We start from the raw sequence: 19,454 nt of genomic DNA, 5'->3' as shown, positions 1-19,454 counted from the left end.
AATAAGTTTGTACAATAATGAACGTACTTCCATGAGAATTTAAGGATTTTCAATATTTTCTATGGGGGCTGTGGTGCAAAACTGAATGCTCAGGTGTAAGTTTCTCTTGCATTGATTTTGAGTTTGCTCTTAAGTTTCTTTTATATTGTACAATTATTGCACAAATGCACCGTTTCGGTGTTCCTATACTGACTTTGCAGACTGTTCAGAGCCACCGCAGGCAGCAAGGGCTCCCTAACCTCCTCCGGCTCGGGGGTTGATGGTACCCGAACTGCGGAAGGACGAGAATTGGCTCTCCGCAGCCACCGTCCGTCCGGTAACGTCCTGCCCAATCAGGACTCCGCGGGAAGGGGCGGGACTCAGAGGCGCGCGCTCTGCTGCTGCCTCCCCGCCCGGTTGCTTCTGCCATGGAGGATATTTACGCAAAGTTTGTGTCTCAGAAAATCAGCAAAACCCGCTGGCGACCGGTACCCGCCGGGAGCCTGCAGACCGCGGATACCTTCGCTGCGGGCTCTTGGGACAATGAGGTACCTCCGCTGCCGGATGGGCAGCTCCTGCTCCCTCCCTTAATTCTGGAACCGCGCCGCTGGCGGTCAGCGCGCCGCGCGCCTCTTCGCTTCTCGCCGTCTCCGTCCCCCGAGGTCCCCCGTGTCAGGTTCGGTCGTCCCGTACCTCGGAGGCCGTCGTTGATGTGCCTGAGCCTCGAGTCTCGTTGTGTTTTAAGTTACCACCTTCCAGGGACGCGTGGGTGGCTCAGCAGTTGAGCGTCTGCCTTCGGCTCAGGGCATGATCCCGGGATCCTGGATCGAGTCCCACATGGGGCTCCCTGCATGGAGCCTGCTTCTCCCTCTGCCTATGTCTCTGCCTCTCTCTGTGTGTGTCTCTCATGAATAAATAAATAAATCTTTAAAAAAAAAATTGCCACTTTCCAGTTATCTGAGATGCTTTTAAAGCAAGGTTGCTTGAAGGCAATACAGGATCTTAATGTTCGAGAGTTTGATGTATAGTTCATGTCAAGAGAAAACTTTTCTGCCTTGCAGGAAAATTATGTTTCACTGTGGTCTATTGGAGATTTTGGGAACTTGGATTCCGATGGAGGGTTTGAAGGAGACCATCAGTTACTGTGTGATATCAGACACCATGGTGATGTAATGGATTTACAAGTAAGTCTGTGTAACATGCAAGAGCTAACTTTTAAAAAACTGAGGGTAGTATATCTAGGGGTGCAAAGGACCTTAAAGCGTCTAATCTCATCCCGGTTTACAGGAAACAGTTCTCTAAGGTTATGATTATAACATTATGTAGCAGAAACTTAATGGCAGAATCAGAACTGGAGAGGGGCATTTAATCACAGTTTTTAAAATTCTGATTGGTTTGTTTGTTTAATTAGTTGGCTATCTACTGTGGGGCAGACACCATTTGGGGAGCTTTAGGAAACATAATTTTCATCACGTGCTTGTGAATCAGGTGTTTTATGTCACTATGGGACAAATACTGTGCAAGGCACTTACCATGATTTTGTTTTTTGAATTCTTATAACAACCTTCCAAGTGGGGATTAGCTCCACCATTTTAAAGATTTGCCAAAGGCCTAGAGAACTTAACTTGGCCAATGTCTCAAAGCCAGTAAAGTGAGGGGAATGGTATTAAGTTTTCAAATCCTGGTCTGTAGGACTTCAGAGTCCCTGTAGTTTCTTGTGTAGAAAGCTGCATAACCCTGAGAATGATTATTTTCTAAACCTCTATGGTAGTAGTCCAGGTTAAATCAGTTCTAGGTGAAGGAGTTTAGGGGGAAAAATTATTTATTCTTCATGACAATTCTTTTATTTGTGTAGTGGTTTTGAATATTCAGATCCATCATCACATTTTATTTGCTTAGCACTTATAGGCTCTTTGCATTTTAAAATTGTCATACTACTAATTGAGTTAAACAAATGGGCTTCCTCTCTATAGATATTTCTGAATCTATAACAAGCAAGAATTTTCTATTCAGTTTTTTGACCAGGAAAGGATTGTAGCTGCGTCATCAACAGGATGTGTAACAGTTTTCCTTCACCATCCGAATAACCAGGTAAAGAATTTTTGCTTGAAAACTGAATTTATATTTTATTTTTAGGAGGGCCTAAACCGGACTGTACATAATAACGACACAGATAAGTTTCATACTCTCAAAATATGGAGGGAGGAGGCATCATATTACCTATCCTTTAGTAGATTAATTCTCAACTGGGTTTATGTGAGCTTTCATTGAAATTAGATATCTCTTAAATTCTTTTAGTCCAGAGCTATCAATATAGTTTTCTGGCAAGTAATTTTCTTGTAATTTTCTCTTCTAAGTTCTTGTTTTGATCTTTCAAAGAAAGAGCACCTTCTAGCTTGTGTATCATGAGAGGAAACAGGGACAGCTGTTTTTTTGCTTATTTGAATAGAACTTTGTTTTTACTTAGAAGAGAGGATGCATAATATGAAGACTTGACATTTTTTCTAATGCCTTTCTTTTGTATTAAAAACTCAAGTACTAAAAAAAATAAAAAATAAAAACCCAAGTACTGACCTTCAGAGCACAATGGTAAGGCAGTCCTTTAAAGTAGCCCCATTTGTAGTCACACTTTTAAGTTGCTGGAAAAGAGTGCTTATATAGATTTTTGGGTTCATAAAGGTCATCTTCCTAATAGGCATGCCTAGTAAATGTAAGACCTAAATCCTCTTAAGTATTTTTTTTTTTAATGGTTTCACTTAGAAAACACTGGAGATTTGGGGTGTCTGGGTGGTTCAGTCAATTAACCATCTGTCTTTGGCCCAAGTTATGAACCCAGGGTCCTGTGATGGAGCCCCACATGGGGCTTAGGCTCCCTGCCCAGCGGGGAGCCTGCTTCTCCCTCTCCCTCTGTCTGCCACTCCCCCTGTTTGTGCTTACTCTCTCTGTATATCAAATAAATAAAATTAAAAAAAAAAGATTTATTTCTTAGTTGTAGGCTAATTCCCTTAAGCATTTAGAGTAGCTTTTGAACATACAACTATCTGATACCTCAATCATTTCTTTGAGATAAGTTTGAGATATTATTCTAACTCTGGGAAACAAAGGGTTGCAGAAGGGAAGGTGGGTGAGGAGATAGGGTAACTAGGTGACGGGCACTAAGGAGGGCACTTGAGGGGGTGAGCACTGGATGTTATATGTTGGCAAATTGAATTTAAATAAAATATTTTTAAAGTTTGAGATATTAATAGGATTTCTTTTTTCATCGAATCCAGTGTATACAGAACTTTGATGGAAGTAGTTTCTAGGCTTTAGTGCCCAGAAATACAAAGGAAAAAGGAGAGAGTTACTCTTTTTCTAGAAGGGTGTGGGCCAGGATTTTAAAATACTCTTTATTCAGGGAAAAGTGCTAGTTTTTAGGGCTTCGCTTTGTTTAATCATATCGTCATTCTGGAAACCTAGACTCTGTCAGTCAGCCAGCAGTGGACAGCAGCTCACTACCACACAGGCCCGGGAAGTCCTTCCTATAGCAGTGCACCATGCACAGGTGTTGTGTGCAACAGCCCAGAAATTGTCACAGTTGGAGAAGATGGTCGAATAAATCTCTTTAGAGCTGATCACAAGGAGGCTGTGAGAACCATAGGTAAGCAAAATATATTTCTTTTGTTATCACATAATTGAGCACCTACCAGGTGTTAAGCAAACGTAATGCTAAATGTTTGAAGGATGTGAAAATATACAAAGTAGGAGCCCTTTACAAGACAAATGTTGATAAGACATGTAGGAATGAGTGACGACAAAAGAAAAGCTGTTTGATCTTTTTTTTTTTTTTTACTGGAGAGGATAATGGAAGAATTGAGGAGCAAGAGGCAATTAATTTAAACTAGGTTCTGGACCACAAATCTAAAAGATGGCACACCAAACAAAAGGAATAAAATGGAGGCAGGATAAGTCCATTCAGAGAATGACAAGAAGTATAGTTTTAGATATTTACATAGGAGAGGGGACAGATAAGCAAGAAAATTAAATTGGGGCCAGGTTTTGAAGAGTCCAGTGCACAACCACAGAGGTTACATTTTGTCAGGTGGGCAACTAAGGAGCCATTGAAACTTGAGGCAGGGGGATGATATACTCCCTGTGATGTTTTGGAAGGATTATTCTAGTCTAGTAGTTCTTAACTATGCTTCACATTGTCAGACTTGCCTGACAATAGTTTTAACGATCCACCACCCTAGACCTCCTGAATCAAACCTCTGTGGATTGAGCCCATGGATCCATTTTTTGTGTTGTTTGTTATTCTTTTTAATTCTGAAGAACACTTATTTAACGATTAAGGACCATTGCCTGGAGTTTAGAGCAGTGTCACAAAACAAAAGGCAAGAAGTAGGTGCTAAATTATGTGATATTAAGCTTAAACCCTCTAGGTAGGGATGCCTGAGTGGCTCAGTGGTTGAGCATCTGCCTTTGGCTCAGGACGTGATCCCAGTCATGGGATCGATTCCCACATTGGGCTCCTTGGGAGGAGCCTGCTTCTCCCTCTGCCTATGTCTCTGCCTGTGTGTCTCTCATGAATAAATAAAATCTTTAAAGGACCAGTATACCAGTCCAGAAGGACTTCATGGAGAAGAGAGTTAATGAGGCTAAAGATGAAGAGATTTTTTTTCTAAGATTTTATTTTTTTAAAGATTCCATTTTCATTTATCTGAGAGGAGACAGTGAGCGCAAGCACCAGAAGGGGAAGAGGCAGAGGGAGGAGAAGGAGGCTCCCCACTGATCAAGGAGCCCAACATGGGGCTCGATCCCAAGGCCCTGGGATCATGCATGACCTGAGCCGAAAGCAGACACTTAACCAACTGAGCCACCCAGGCGCCCCTTAAGATTTTATTTTTAAATAATCTCTACACCCAACATGGGGCTTGAACTTAGAACCCTAAGATCAAGAGTTGCATGCCCTATCAGCTGAGCCAGCCAGGTGCCCCTAATGATGAATAGATTTGAGATAAGTCAGCCAAATGATACAAGTTCCGAATAAGCTATATAGGAAGCACTGAGGTTGGGAGGTTCTGGGTTAAGCACTAGCGGGAGATAAAAAACTGGAAATAGAGGAACTTAAATAGCTGTCTCCGCATTGGAGGGTAATAGTCGTAAGTGGAAATAGAGAAATATGTGAAAACTCAGCCTTCTGTTTGGAAAACAGCTGTTCTGTAAGACAGATAATTTTTCTATCAAAGGAGAGTCCATTTTAACAGATATATTCCTGTGCATTTTTCTATAGAAATTAAACTGACTTATTTAAAAGTTCACTTGTAATATTTCAATCAATAGAAGGAATGCAAATTAAGAATTTTGTGGAGGGGCGTCTGGGTGGCTCTGTGGTTAAGTGTGTCTGCCTTTGGCTCAGGTCCTGAGCTCAGGGGCCTGGGATCCAGTCCCACATCCGGCTCCCCATAGGGAGCCTGCTTCTCCCTCTGCTTATGTCTCTCTCATGAATAAATAAATAAAATCTTTTTTTTAAAAAGGAATTTAATGGGAAAATAGGACTCATTAACACACACTACTGTTTTCTTAATTTGTAGACAATGCAGATAGCAGTACACTCCATGCTGTAACCTTCCTTCGAACTCCTGAGATTCTTACAGTAAATTCAATTGGGCAGTTAAAAATATGGGATTTCAGAAAACAAGGAAATGAGCCTTCTCAGATATTATCACTGTAAGTTTTCATTTGTAATTTTAGTAGTGAACAATTAATTTGTTCAATTGTTTATAACAACTGACTTTAAACCATATTGTATTTTAATTGCATTTGAAGAGAATGATCCCTGATTAAATTTGGTAAAGCAAGTATAATTTGATGAGCTTGGTACTGCTCTGCTGCATATTTACTAAAATATTTGTCATATTGATTCAGAGCCTGTATCTCTTGAAAGTTATATTATTTAATGGGGAATTTAATTTTGCTCAGCAAATGATTCTACTGATACAATGCACTCCTGATGTGATTGGGATAAAAATAAAATCCAAGATATTTTTGCCTGAGCAAAAAATTTTATGTGTGCAATTTTCTCTAATAAGAATATAGAAAAAAAAGAATATAGAATTTGTCAAAGTGAAAAAGTAATTATATAGGCAAAATATTAAGTCAAATAAGAAATAAAGAATATGCTGTTTAGTTGTACATAAAGTTTTTTAAATGCCAAGAAATGGAAATATGTTTGCACATCTTACCATCAGATTATCATGTTCCTTATGTCTCCAAATTGAAGAGAGAATAATTTTGGCTTTAATTCCATTGCAAAATTCTAATATTTAGAAATATATTTAATGCACCCAATTTTTTGACATGATTTAAGTTCAGCCAATAGCTCCAGCCACAAAGTTAGTTAGTTGCTAGAGTGAAATATGTTTCACGGATTATGCAAAGATAAATCATATTTCACAACATGTTTGATGTCATTATATCTCCTATAAAAGGACTGGTGACCGAGTGCCCCTCCACTGTGTTGATAGACATCCCAACCAGCAGCATGTTGTAGCTACTGGTGGCCAGGATGGAATGCTGAGTATTTGGGATGTTAGACAGGGTACTATGCCTGTGTCTCTGCTGAAGGCTCATGAAGCTGAAAGTAAGTGCTGTGGAGATACACAAGTCTTTTTTGTTGGGTGGTAATATGATGTATTATAAGCAGCTTTCCGTAATAAGACATATGGATCATTTTATGTTGTAGGTTTTGGCTGAATTATGTAAATGTATAATAACTAATCCCTTTTTATTTGACAACTTATTCAGTATGTTTCTTTATTCTATCCAAAACCACAGTGATTAATTATCCTTACATGTTCATCTTTATGTGCTTTTCTTAGGATAATTTTTTTGAAGTAGAATTCGTAAGCTAAAATATTTGTATAGTTTTAAAGCTCTGATACATGTTATCAAACTTTATACATAAAAATACATAAAAATATTATACATAAGTTTATATTGCCATACTCCATATAAGAGGATGCCCTTTTCCCACTTAAATGCAGGCTATCATTGTTAATATTTGCCAATCTATGTGTTCCTCAATTTATTATTGTACTCTTTTTTTTTAAACAACAGTATATATAGGATCTTGTCCCTTTTTTCATCTTTTGATTTTGGTGGGGATTTTTTTGACTAGACATATTTTTCATTTTACCACTATTGTTGATATCATGACTGAATTACAATTTTAAATTCTGACTTAAGAGAAGTTTATATTAAGCCCTGCTTGAATAAAAGTACAAAAGCAGAAGCATACCAGCATTTTAATTTCTTAGTTTAAGTTTCACATTATCACCTTGGAAAGATAGATTATTTTTAAGATTATATTTAAGAAGCAAATAAAATGATAGAAATTTTTTTGCCTCTTCTAGTTATAACCAACCCAAGGGGAAAAAAGGAATAAAAAGAAATAGAATATGTCCTCTTGGTAGTGATAGTAGATGTTGGTAGTGACAGTAGTATTACAAACTTTCAGATCTCTTCTTCCAGCCCCTTCTTAACTGCCAGCCTGTATTGCTAAGCAATACAAATGTAACAGATTGTATTTTATTGTTTTGATTCATTCTGACACTTAGCTAGAAATGAAATAAGATGTTTTAGTATGGAGGTTTGTTTTCTACTTTGAAAATAAATTAAGAATCTTGGTTTATATAGTCTGCTTACGGCTCTACAGGCTATTCTCTTTCACTTTTTAAAAATGAAACGGCATGAATATATTTTATATAGGGATTTGCCCAAAAGTTCTCTTCCTGAGGAAGGTGACCTTTTAACGTTTTGTGGTATGATGCTTAATTGTGGTAACTGTCAGAATAAATTGCCCACTTGCAAGCATGTGCCTTCTGTTACTTTCTATGCTATGTCCTGGGCACATTCTATGCTGCCTCTTTAAGGTTCTAATGCAGAATCAGAGAATCCTTGTTCACAGACTACCTGTGTGCTTACTTGTGTGCTGCAGAGAACCTCCTAAGGTGTCCTGGCCAGTCATTGGCTCCCATTTGTCTTGACAAACACAAAGTTCCCTTAAAGTTTAGAACTTGAAGGATCCTCAGTCCCAGATTGGATTCTTAAAAGCCCTCCATCTGAAACTGAGTCCAGGTTCTGGGAGCATTTAGGTTTTAGTTGACTAGGAGCTAGTTGCTCTTTTTGTAATATATACCAGAAGTATCCAGAAACTTGGCAGGAAGCAAAATTGAACTGCTGCTTAGAAATTCATTTGTATGTTACTTTTATGTTTTTTTTCCTCTCTTTTCCAGTAACATAACCTTCAGATGTTAATGACACAGGAATTGAAAATAAGGAAACTTACCAAGTGAAAAAAATATTTTAGGAATTCTCCCATTCTCATACTTTTCCATTAAAAAAAATGTAATAGGTCAAATGGTTAGCATTTATTTTCATTGACTTGCTGGCCTAATACACAAGTAGATTTACTTGACTTCTTTATCCAATCTATGTGTTATAGCGATTTAGAGAATTAAATTACATCTTCTTGTCTTTAATTCTGAAGCCTTTGGTTTTTATCAGACATGGAGTTTGAAAGTAAGATGAAAGCTATTGAAGATGATCCCTGAAGACAGGGTTTTAAAGTTTGTTCAACTAATCTGCACAAGAATTAGCCTCTTGAGGAAAAAAAAAAAATGAATTGGCATCTTGGTTCTTATCTTTTAGTGTGGGAAGTTCACTTTCACCCATCCAACCCAGATCATCTATTTACTTGTTCTGAGGATGGATCCCTCTGGCATTGGGATGCCTCCACAGATGTACCTGAAAAATCATCACTGTTTAACCAAGGTAAAAGGATTTAATGAAGATTCTTGTATATAATTTTGTTTTAGTTTTAAATACCACATTAGAAATTCTCAGATTTTTTAACATTAAAGAATGATAGAATGCTTCCATTCTCCCACCTTAGGGTAAATTCTAGTATTGTAGGGTTTGAAATCTGTCAGCTGCTTACTGCTATACTGCAGATGACTACAAATGCCATAAGCTGGCTAACTTTGCACAGCTAACTTCATGCTACCTTTCTGAGACTTTCCATTAAAGAATCACCAGAAAGATGGTCAAAATCTCCTACTTTGCTTTAAGACTTCAAATTTGATATCCATAGGATCCCATGGAAATTTGAGTATTTAACTGAATAAGCATTTGGTCAAAAATGGTGATGTGTGGGGGCACCTGAGTGGCTCAGTGGTTGAACGTCTGCTTTTGGCTCAGGTCATGATCCCAGGGTCTTGGGATCAGGGTCCCACATCAGGCTCCCTACAAGAAGCCTGCTTCTCCCTCTGCCTATGTCTCTCCCTTTCCCTTTGTGTCTCTCATGAATAAATAAATAAAATCTTTAAAAAAAAAATGGTGATGTGTGATAATGGAATCATCACCCTGTTATTCTGAGAATTAAGTTTCAATCCTAGCCTTTTAAAAATATCAATAGAATTTCAGATGTTTACAAACATAAAAGTAGTCTTTAAGATGTTTTCCCCTTCTCTTTTTTTCTCACAGGAGGAAGAAATAGTACTTTTTTGTCTCACAGCATTAGTAACCAGGCTAATGTTCACCAGTCTCTTATAAGCTCCTGGCTCAGCACTGATCCTGCAAAAGACCGTATCGAAATCACAAGCTTGCTTCCCAGCAGGACTTTGTCTGTGAACAGTTTGGATGTTTTAGGTTCTTGTCTTGTTTGTGGAACTGATTCTGAAGCCATTTATGTTACTAGACAACTTTTTTCATGAAAATACTATAATCACAAGATTTCAGGTAAAGCATATTGTTAGCCTTTCGAATTACAACTTCTATGCAAGTTTTTGGGAAATGCGAAATTTGCGGAGGAAGCTTCAGTAAACTATTGTTAATGTCGATGCTCTGTTTTGGCTTTTGTCAGTTGAATGTTCTCTTCATAGTTGCAGAGTCAGATAGAGGACTCCTGTCAAGAGAACTGGAATCTGTGGAAGAATATCACAGGGATCTTTTTGCTGATGTATACACCATCTTCAAACAGGTTTTTCTCACGGAACCTGCTTTTCATTTTTGATGTTGTGGGACTTTCTCTCTGTTTTATAACAGTATGAGGGATCTTACCCACCCACCCCTATTGGCACTAGCCAATGTTAATGTTTATCCTTTTTATTACAGATATTTTCTTTAATCTTTCCACACTTTATTTCCTTAATAAGTTTAAGGAAACTTCATAAAGAATTGAGTTCAAGAAAAATGACACGTTTTGTAGTGTTCACATTTTTTTTAAAGGTGTTTTTTAAAGGAAAGTGTTTGGACAGGTTCCTCTATTAGAGTAGATTTGAACAAAATTCTGTCAACTGCTTAGACCCAACTACATTTTTCCTAAGGGTTTTTGCTTTTATTTCATTTCACAACATAATTCAAAATTGCTGAACTGGACATTGTGCAATAAAATGGAATTTGGTATTAATAAGTAAGCTGGCTTCCAAACTACAATTTGATACATAACATAAATGAGACTAGTATGGTGATGTTGTAAGAGTAAAGAATTTTGCTGTCTTTGTCCTTATCTACAATGTTAATGATAACCTAACATTTGAGTTAGGGTTTTTGAGTATAATTGACACAATGTTACATTAGTTTCAGGGTTAATATGTAGTGCTTAAAGACAGTTTTGTGCCATTGTCTTTCCAAAGTTAAATATGTTACTGAATGTGAAGACCTTAATGACAGATCACTGCTATTCTGCTATTAAAGCGTGCATTCATTTACTTTATGACTCCATTGATAATAATTATGGTAAGGTTTCATTTTTCTGTCCTAATAAACCCTTTAGATTTTTTTATGACATCTTACCTCAGGGAGGTTTGGTTTGGGGTTTTTTGTCAACATTTTAAATAGAATACATATATGCACTCTGTTTTTCTTATATATATTTGACTGAAAAATATTTATTTATTTATTTTTAAGATTTTATTATTCATATGAGAGAGAGAGAGAGACATAGGCAGGGGGAGAAGCAGGCCCCATGCAGGCAGCCTGACGGTGGGACTCGATCCCAAGTCTCCAGTATCAGGCCCTGGGCTGAAAGTGGCGCTAAACTGCTGAGCCACCTGGGCTGCCCGACTCAAAAATATTTAATAAAGTTGGTAACTTGAATTCCAAAGAGTCAGAGATGGAAAGAAAATGTTGCCATAGGAATTTTTAATCTGTTTATGGTTTTATTGCTGAGACTAATTTTTAAGACTTTCTGTTATTACAAAAGTAATTCATTACAGAAAAAAGTCAAAAATTTTAAGTACTTATAATCTCAGAGACCATAGCCTTTTCATTCCTTTTTCTGTCCATCAACATATATATGATTTATTAAAATGAAATATATCATGTTATATTTATGTATATACATTCCCCAGCAGTAATCACATGATTTCCATAATAAAAACATAGCTATTAATTTTCCTTTGACTAATTTCCCTTCATATGAATGTCTTGCTGCAGCCTAAGCTTCCGTGTCCGTTTCTTTACCTTCCAGGCATCCTCCCATTCCATTCAGCAGGCTCTGAGTGGGCTATGAGTTGATCTCACTCCTGGAAGACTAGCTCCTAGGTAGCACATTTTTCAAGTACAGTGAGTGGCAAGCTTGTTGTGCCTCTTTCATCTGCTGCAAAGCTTGAAGGATTCATATATGTTGTTACCACCCTTCTCAGTTTCCAGCGGCAATACATACAACTTTCCTAGATTGTTATAGTAAATAATTGGTAGAGGGAGGGAGCCAGATGTGTAGGCTTAGAATACTAACTTGGGCTGCAAACAAGTTTCGGGTTTGAAGCTTTGCTTTGCTTTAATAGTATTTGTAACCATGAGTAAACCTAAATACATTTGAATAGTGTTAAATTTCGGGGATCCCTGGGTGGCTCAGCAGTTGGCCGTCTGCTTTTGGCCCAGGGCGTGATCCTGGAGACTCGGGATCGAGCCCCACATCAGGCTCCCTGCATGGAGCCTGCTTCTCCCTCTGCCTGTGTCTCTCCTCTCTCTGTCTGTCTCTCATGAAAAATAAATAAAATCTTAAAAAAAAAAAAAAAAGAATAGTGTTACATTTCTTATCAATTGATGAGTTATGCCAGATTTAATAAGAAACATAAGCTTTGGGATCCCTGGGTGGCGCAGCGGTTTGGCGCCTGCCTTTGGCCCAGGGCGCGATCCTGGAGACCCGGGATCGAATCCCACATCGGGCTCCCGGTGCTTGGAGCCTGCTTCTCCCTCTGCCTGTGTCTCTGCCTCTCTCTCTCTCTCCGTGTGACTATCATGAATAAATAAATTTAAAAAGGAAAAAAATGTTTAAAAAAAAAAAAAAAAGAAACATAAGCTTTATGTAGTATAAATAAAACCCTAATTTATAAATTTACCATGCAGTTTGGTATCACTGCTTTTATTCACAAAACTATCAAATAGTTTGAGGGCTGTAGGATCACAGAGGTGGAAGGTACCTTGGAGAGCATTTCTAATCCAAATTTAACCATCACGTCTACAGCATTCCCAACAAATTATCATCCAACCTATACTTGAAAATATACTGTGATCAACTTTCCCATTTTCCAATGCAGCTTTTCCTCACTTGGACAGCGCTTATTGATAAAGCATTATGGCAGGGTTTTAGTATATGAATGGAATCTAAAACAATCCCATAAAAAAGTAGAATCATGTTATTGTGGATTAATGAAATGATTATGTGAACCTACTGTGAGATACCCAATCACCAATCAGTTTACTAAATTTGCATTATGTTGGGGTGCTTTACTATAAGGTTTCACTAAATTAATTTTCATATTCTGAACTGAAATTTGCTTTCATTTGTTGTCTTCTTTGGGAGCCACAAAAAAATTTAATCCATTACATATTCAAATACTTAGAACTACATATCATAGCTTAATCCCTTCAATGGTTTCTAAGGATAAAGTTTTCTTCCCAGTGTTTCTTGCCCTTCTATAACTAAATTCCAAACTCCTTTTAGGTGTCATTTTCTCCAGAAAGCCTTCCCTAGCCTCTCACAATCTGGGCTAAATTGTACTCTGCTTCAAAAGCCCATTGTGTAGAGCCTGTGCTGTGCTTGTGTATTAAGCAGCTTGTCTCTCCTGGACCACACAAACTGGGCCCATTTTTTAGTGTTAACAGTGTTTAATACAGTGATCCATAGTAAACACTGAATCAGTGTAAACTAATCTGAACTAACCTTACAATCTTGTTTTCCCTTGAAAAAATACTCCCCTTCCCCAAAGACAGTCATTAAAGTGTGACCTCCAAAATGAATACTTCCCCAGGTGGTGTCTTTCTCCCTCAGAGTTGATGTAAGAAATCTTACCATCCTGGTTCTTGGTAAAATATTCCTTTGTCACACTGTCTCAGCTTATTTTAACTATTCTGACATTTATTCAGTTAGACTGCTGACTAGTTCAACTTAAATCCTTTGCCTTTTTCACACATGTAGTATTTTATACTACCCCTAGTGTTGAGTTAATGCAGATGATTTTGATCCTTACTATAGGTCAATCCCTGTTCTACATAAACAAATCTTATTTCTGTAGAGGAAAGAACTAACAATCTCCTTTGGATGTTGTCAGCAGAAACTGATCATCTTCAGAATTCCACAGCATGATCTACGCTCTCACCCCTTTGTTTAGGAGATAGATGTACTGAAGTGCTTGGGCCCACTCGAGTCCTCCCAATTATCAGTGACACATGAATCATCGGTGTTTGACTACAGTTCTTGAGATCTTTATAAACCGACCTAATTTATTTATTGACATTCTGCCCCATTTATCTTGTTCACAAAGCTGCTAGGGGGAAACATCTGGCTGTAGCTATCCCATCAAAAATTTTGCATAATTGAAAAATTCTTGTCCTTTGTGACACTTCCATTTCATAGTATTTGAAAACATTCTTTTATTTTATATAATTTTTAAATATATTTTTTAAAGATTTTATTTATTTATTCATGAGAGAGAGGCAGAGACACAGGGGGGAGATGAGAAGGTAGAAGTAGAATGACCTGAGCCATATAGCTGGTCAGGTAGAAAAAAAATGTTTTTTAATCAACTAATGTTTAGTTCCAGAGACTCATAACTAGACATTAGGGGACAAGAGCTGACAGACAAGCCTAACAAAGTCATCAGAAATGTATTACCTGTCAAAAATAAATTTTTGTGCAGGCCAAGTACCTAAGAAGCCAAAGTAATTAATACTAGACTGTAAAATAATAGCTGCAGCTCATCAAAACAGATTTTTAGCCCTTTAGAGTATGAAATGAAGTTAAATTTTAGGGACCCCTGGATGGCTCAGCAGTTGGGCTCTGCTTTTGGCTTGGGGTGTGATCCTGGGGTTCGGGGATCAGGTCCCACACCAGGCTCCCTGAGGGGAGCCTGCTTCTCCCTCTCTGTCTCTGCTCTCTGTCTCTGTCTCTCATGAATAAGCGAATAAAATCTTTAAAAAAAAGTTGAATTTTAAAATTTCTTAGCAATAGATGTCCACAACCAATGATACTCCAGTTGTAACAAGCATACCTAGACCCAGATGTAGTTTCTAATAACCATTCCCCAATTAAAGGAACAAGGATTTCTTGGAGGCACAGGGAATATATAAGATAGCTTGAAACATACTGTCGGAAAGTAAGGAAGTTCTTTTATTTATTTATTTTTTTAAGTAAGCTCCAACACCCAGCATGGAGCCGAGTGCAGTGGTTCAATTCATAACTTTGAAATCAGCTGAGCTGAGATCAAGAGTCATGCTTACCTGCCTTAGCCATCCAGGTGCCCCTTCAGGGAGTTGTTTTAAAAAACAATTTTAAAAGCCCATAAGAATGGGAGGGGAGGGGTATGTCAAAGGGAAATAAGCCAATTCAACTGGAAGAGTTCCCAGTGGCCAAAGCTGGAACAATTTGGTCAACAAAATAAATAAAATATTAACTAAATATCCATGAATCCACACTGATATGAATTTTGTTTGTTTTAAAGATTTTATTTATTTATTCATGAGAGATACAGAGAGAGAGAGGCAGAGACAGGCAGAAGGAGAAGCAGGTTCCATGCAGGGACCCTGATGCGGGACTCCCATCCCAGGACGCCAGGATCACGCCCTGGGCCGGAGGCAGACATTCAACTGCTGAGCCACCCAGGCGTCCCTGATATGAAAGCTTAAAAAATAATAGAGAAGAGACAAATCTCAGAATTCCAACTAATTTATGTAAATTCTCTGCCCAAAAAGAGGTAGAATGTAATTCTTTACCCCTTAAGTGTGGGCTGCTTATAGTCTAGAGCTTTCCCTTAAGATTCAGTTACTGGGAGGACTTAGGTTCTCAGGGCCACATTGCTCTTCAGACTTCTTCCATGTGTCCTGCCCCTATTCCTACAGTCACCAAGCATTAAATTTGGCCCCTGTATCTGATAATAAAAGCAAAATTAAACCCCAAATCCCCATTTCCATGAAGCATTGAAAAGTCGAATAGGTTGAAGCTAGGGTTTTCCCAAAGAAAGCCCTTCAAATGCAGTGGTAGGTCTTGCCAGAGACATCCAGCAGCCTTAGTAAGCATTTTCCTGCTCCTTCACCTCCACCCCCACACCAGTCTCAGCTGCTTTTCATCTTGGGGGATTGCTTCATCTTTCCTGATCATTCCTGCTCTTCTCTCCCCCTGCTTCCTTGGAGTTAAAACTCCTAGTCCCAGATAGAGCAATTCACTGAGCTCCTTGAATTATCTAGGAAATTTCCCCAGAACAGTTAGTTTATGGAGGCTTAGAAGTGAAGAGCTTAAGAAGTTCCCAGGATGGTGACAGAGGTCACAAGATGTGGGGGAGGGCAGGTATGCTTTCTCAGATATATAATCCTTCTGGAAAGGGCAAGCAGGCCTGTGAATATATTAGATTAGTCCTGCAGTTGATGAAAGCCCCAGGGCTATTATGTGACCCACCTTGGGTCATACACTGTATCTTCTACAATCTCTGTGCTTGTGCTTATAGAATTTCAACCAAGTGCTCCTGGAATGGAATCTTTTAAGAGGTTTTCACATTTGAACTTCAGGATACAATGGCCAGTAACTAATTTAACAACCTGAAAAAGAAGTCTTTAATAAAGTTTTTATAGTTAGTCTCCTGCAGAAGAAAGATGTTTGAGGGGCTCCTGGCTGGCTCGGTTGGTGGAGGAACCTGTGACTCTTGGTCTCCAGGTGGTGAGTTCCAGCCCCATGCTGGGTGTAGGGATTACTTAAAAAATATAATCTTTAAGAAGAAAAGAAGAAGAAGAAGAAGAAGAAGAAAAGATGTTTGAGATTACTAACTATATATTTTATAGAGGCAGATTGGGCAAAGGCACTCTTTACAAAGGGTAGGCGGTACTTTCAAACATCATAAATCCAATGATCCCATCCCAAACGCCTTTTTTTTTCCTTAAGATTTATTTATTTATCCATGAGAGACACACAGAGAGAGGCAGAGCAATAGGAGGAGGGGGAAGCAGGCTCCCTACTGGGAGCTGAGGCAGGACTCGATCTCAGGACCCCGGGATTAGGCCCTGAGCCGAAGGCAGACGCTCAACCACTGAGCCACCCAGGCGTCCCCCCATCCCAAACTTCTAATTCAAGTTGGCAAGAAATAAAACCTCTCTGGCAGTCACTGTTATTCCCACTGTGGCAATAATGACTTCCCCCTCTACCGATTCGGTTGACAGGTTAAAAATCTCCAAACGCTGTTACCCTGTCCTGGCTCAAGATTCTATGAATCCGGCGGATTCAGCAAATACTTAACTACGGACTTCACTCCGGGAAAGAGTGTTCATTTCCAAGCCTCTAGAAACCTGGATCCTAGTGCCGTCGGCGGGGTTTCCGAGCAACTCACTGCCGTTTCCTTCTGAGAATCAAACTCCTTTGAGACGCGCGTCTTCTTTTCCACCCGTGCACAGAAGGAGCCCAATTAAGAGAGAGGCTGAAATGAGTGGCCTTGGAAGGGGAGAGCCTGATGGCGCGACCCCGGCGAGTCACCTGGGCCGCGCCAGGCGGGGGCGACGCGGGGCGACCGGGGCGACCGGGGCGACGCTCGCCCACACGCCGGGGGGAGGGCGCCCGCGCAGGGCGGCGGCTGCAGGCGGCGCGCTGGCTGCCGGCGGCGGGCGGCCCGGCGGACTGAAGCCCCCAGTCCTCGGCCCCCGCGCAAGCGACGCCGGGAAATGCCCACATCCGGGAAACCTGCGGCGGAGTGCGGCGGCGGCGACACCGAGTGGAAGGCAAAATGGCGGCGGCGGCGGCGGACTGGTGCTGAGGGGAGAGCCAGGTCCCCGCGACCCCCGCGACGGGCCGCGCTGGCCCGCGGCAGCCCGCCGGCGTCTCTCCCCGCCCCGCCCCGCCCCGCCGGGGATACCCGGGGTCCCTGGGCCGGGCTCCGGCCGCCGGCGCGCCCGCTCTCGGGCCCGTGGCCGCTGTCCAGGAGCCCCGCTCTCCCCTGCAGGTAGGTCCGGGGCCGGCGTAGCGGGTGGGGCGCCCTCTCCTCCCGAGCCCGAGTTGGCGGGGCGGTGGCCGCCGGGGCCCACGCCCAGCCCCGCTGGCGGGGGTCCAGGGGCTGCTGCGGGCGGGCCGGGGCGGCCCGGTGCGGGCCTGATTTGGCTGGTTGCATGGACCTGAGCTGAGCCCTGCCCTGGGGAAGCGAGGGTTGGCCGCGCCCGGGGCTGAAGGAAGAGCCGCAGGCGCTGCGGCCTCGGAAGGGCACGTTAGGCTGCGGGGAGCCTCCCTTGCTGGAGGCCCCGGGCGCGCTGGCCCCGCTTGCACCCCATCCCCAACGCGGACGCGTCAGTGTTCAGGGAGGAAGGAGGGAAGGAAGGTGAACCGTGGTCCTGAAAGACCATCGCAGTGGACGAGCCGCAGTTGTTTGCATCCCAGAGTCTGGGACTCAATCCTGGACTCACCTTGAAGAAAGCCTGGCAATTTCTATTTCCAGTCCACTGTAATGCCAGCCTACTGTGCATAGTTGGGAGAGGTCGGAGGGTTGGAGGCGTTTTTTTTTATGGAGTGGGAATGTGTACTTAAATAAACCGAAGAAAAGAAAAGGAAAGGAGTATTATTTGTTGTAACTTCAAAAAAGAACTTGTATGGCAAAGAATCCCTCTCGGGTGATTGGATTTAACCCGGTTCTCTGACTTCTCCAATTAAAGTTATTCTCCCAGGAAATAAAGTTTAATGTTTGTCGCCCCGTACGTTACAATGAGTTAAAATATATATAATTGTGTAGAAGTTATTCATGCATCTAGTGAGAAATAAGTAAATAAATACAGTCTCACACACAAATAATTATGTCGCTTCACCCAGGATCATGAAGCTTGTCAGACCTTTATGGATTATTGATTGAAGATTAAAAATCTTTATCAGATTTCGTTCATGAGGAAGAAAAGGTAGGATATTATCATTGGTATGAATGTTCTCTGCTAAGATAGCTACATTTGTGATTTATGTAAGGTGATTTCTTTAATGAGTTCATGGGCAGGTAAAGTGAGCTAGTTGGTTCTCTAAAGCAGTGGAGGAATTTGACTGATTTAACAGTAAAAGAAGTAGCATTGTGTTCCTCTGATCAGCTGCTGCTGCAAGAAACTAGATCACGGCACATGCTGGCGAAGGCGCATTCTTTCTATGCCTGAGTATCTATTGAATAGATACTTGCCACTCTTCAAATTAAAAAAAATACTTATACATGTTTTTGTTTTGTTTTGTTTTGGTATGAAAAAATGTAGCAGTCTTTCGGGGGTGGGGAATGATCCCTGTCTTCTTCTATAGGTTGATTCTTTGTTTTCAATGCTAATCCTTGTTATTCTGTATGAATATACCCTTGGAATAGATCCAAGTCAATTTTCATTATAGATGCTGTATTTAGATTAGTGGATTTTTGTAGACTACAAAGTTATTTAGTCATTGAACAACATTTTTATCAAGTATAAATGGCAATCCTTTTTCAGCATAAGATAAAATATAGTAGTGTTTTTCACTTTCGATCAGCTTTGTAGAAAGCAAATTGAAGAAAATGTCAAAATTGCTGTCCAAACAACGGAGACTATATGTTGCTAAGAAAGAAACAATACATATTACTACTGTTGCTATTCTCATAACTGACTCAAAGCATGGAGAAAGGCCATCTTTTTTATAAACCTAATTCAACCCAAGGTAGCACTTTGAAATCTTATTATGTAATGGCACCTGGTTTTTCCCTAAGTTGGACAAGATATCTACAATAACTGTTTGGGTTTGCTGACATTTGCATATTTGATGAAGGTCTGAAGTTTCAAAGAATCGGAGGTTTTGTCTGTTCAGTCTAACTAATTTAAATGCTCCTTAAAAGAATGAGTGAGTCATGATCCTTGACCTTAAGTAACTTAAGACGCAGGTTCTGATGAGAAGAGTACTGGGCCAGTTCAGGATGTGTGGATTCTGTTTCTAGTGTGACCTCCAGCTGGCTGCATGAACTTAGGCTAGT

The 19,454-nt window shown here is 40.3% G+C and overlaps 1 protein-coding gene across 1 annotated transcript; it reads left to right on the top strand.

Moving 5' to 3' along the window:
• The first annotated feature begins 346 nt into the window (after nt 1-346).
• On the top strand, nt 347-10,807 carry NUP43 (nucleoporin 43). The gene is made up of 8 exons (XM_038526313.1): nt 347-527; nt 1,041-1,163; nt 1,993-2,070; nt 3,439-3,619; nt 5,553-5,688; nt 6,450-6,601; nt 8,671-8,793; nt 9,505-10,807. Exons 1-8 carry the CDS (start codon nt 408-410, stop codon nt 9,732-9,734), a joined length of 1,143 nt encoding a protein of 380 aa, XP_038382241.1. The 5' UTR covers nt 347-407; the 3' UTR covers nt 9,735-10,807.
• Nucleotides 10,808-19,454: the final 8,647 nt, after the last annotated feature.

The sequence above is a fragment of the Canis lupus genome, chromosome 1, assembly GCF_011100685.1.
Source record: "Canis lupus familiaris isolate Mischka breed German Shepherd chromosome 1, alternate assembly UU_Cfam_GSD_1.0, whole genome shotgun sequence".
Taxonomy (NCBI): Eukaryota; Metazoa; Chordata; class Mammalia; order Carnivora; family Canidae; genus Canis; species Canis lupus.
The sequence above is the reverse complement of the archived record's forward strand: the minus strand, read 5'-3'. Positions and strand labels throughout refer to the sequence as shown.

Coding starts and splice junctions, on each gene's coding strand:
- NUP43 (XM_038526313.1), top strand. CDS start 408: ATGGAGGATATTTACGCAAAGTTTGTGTCTCAGAAAATCAGCAAAACC. Junction 5,689..6,449: donor CCTTCTCAGATATTATCACT/GTAAGTTTTCAT, acceptor CTCCTATAAAAG/GACTGGTGACCGAGTGCCCC. Junction 6,602..8,670: donor GAAGGCTCATGAAGCTGAAA/GTAAGTGCTGTG, acceptor CTTATCTTTTAG/TGTGGGAAGTTCACTTTCAC.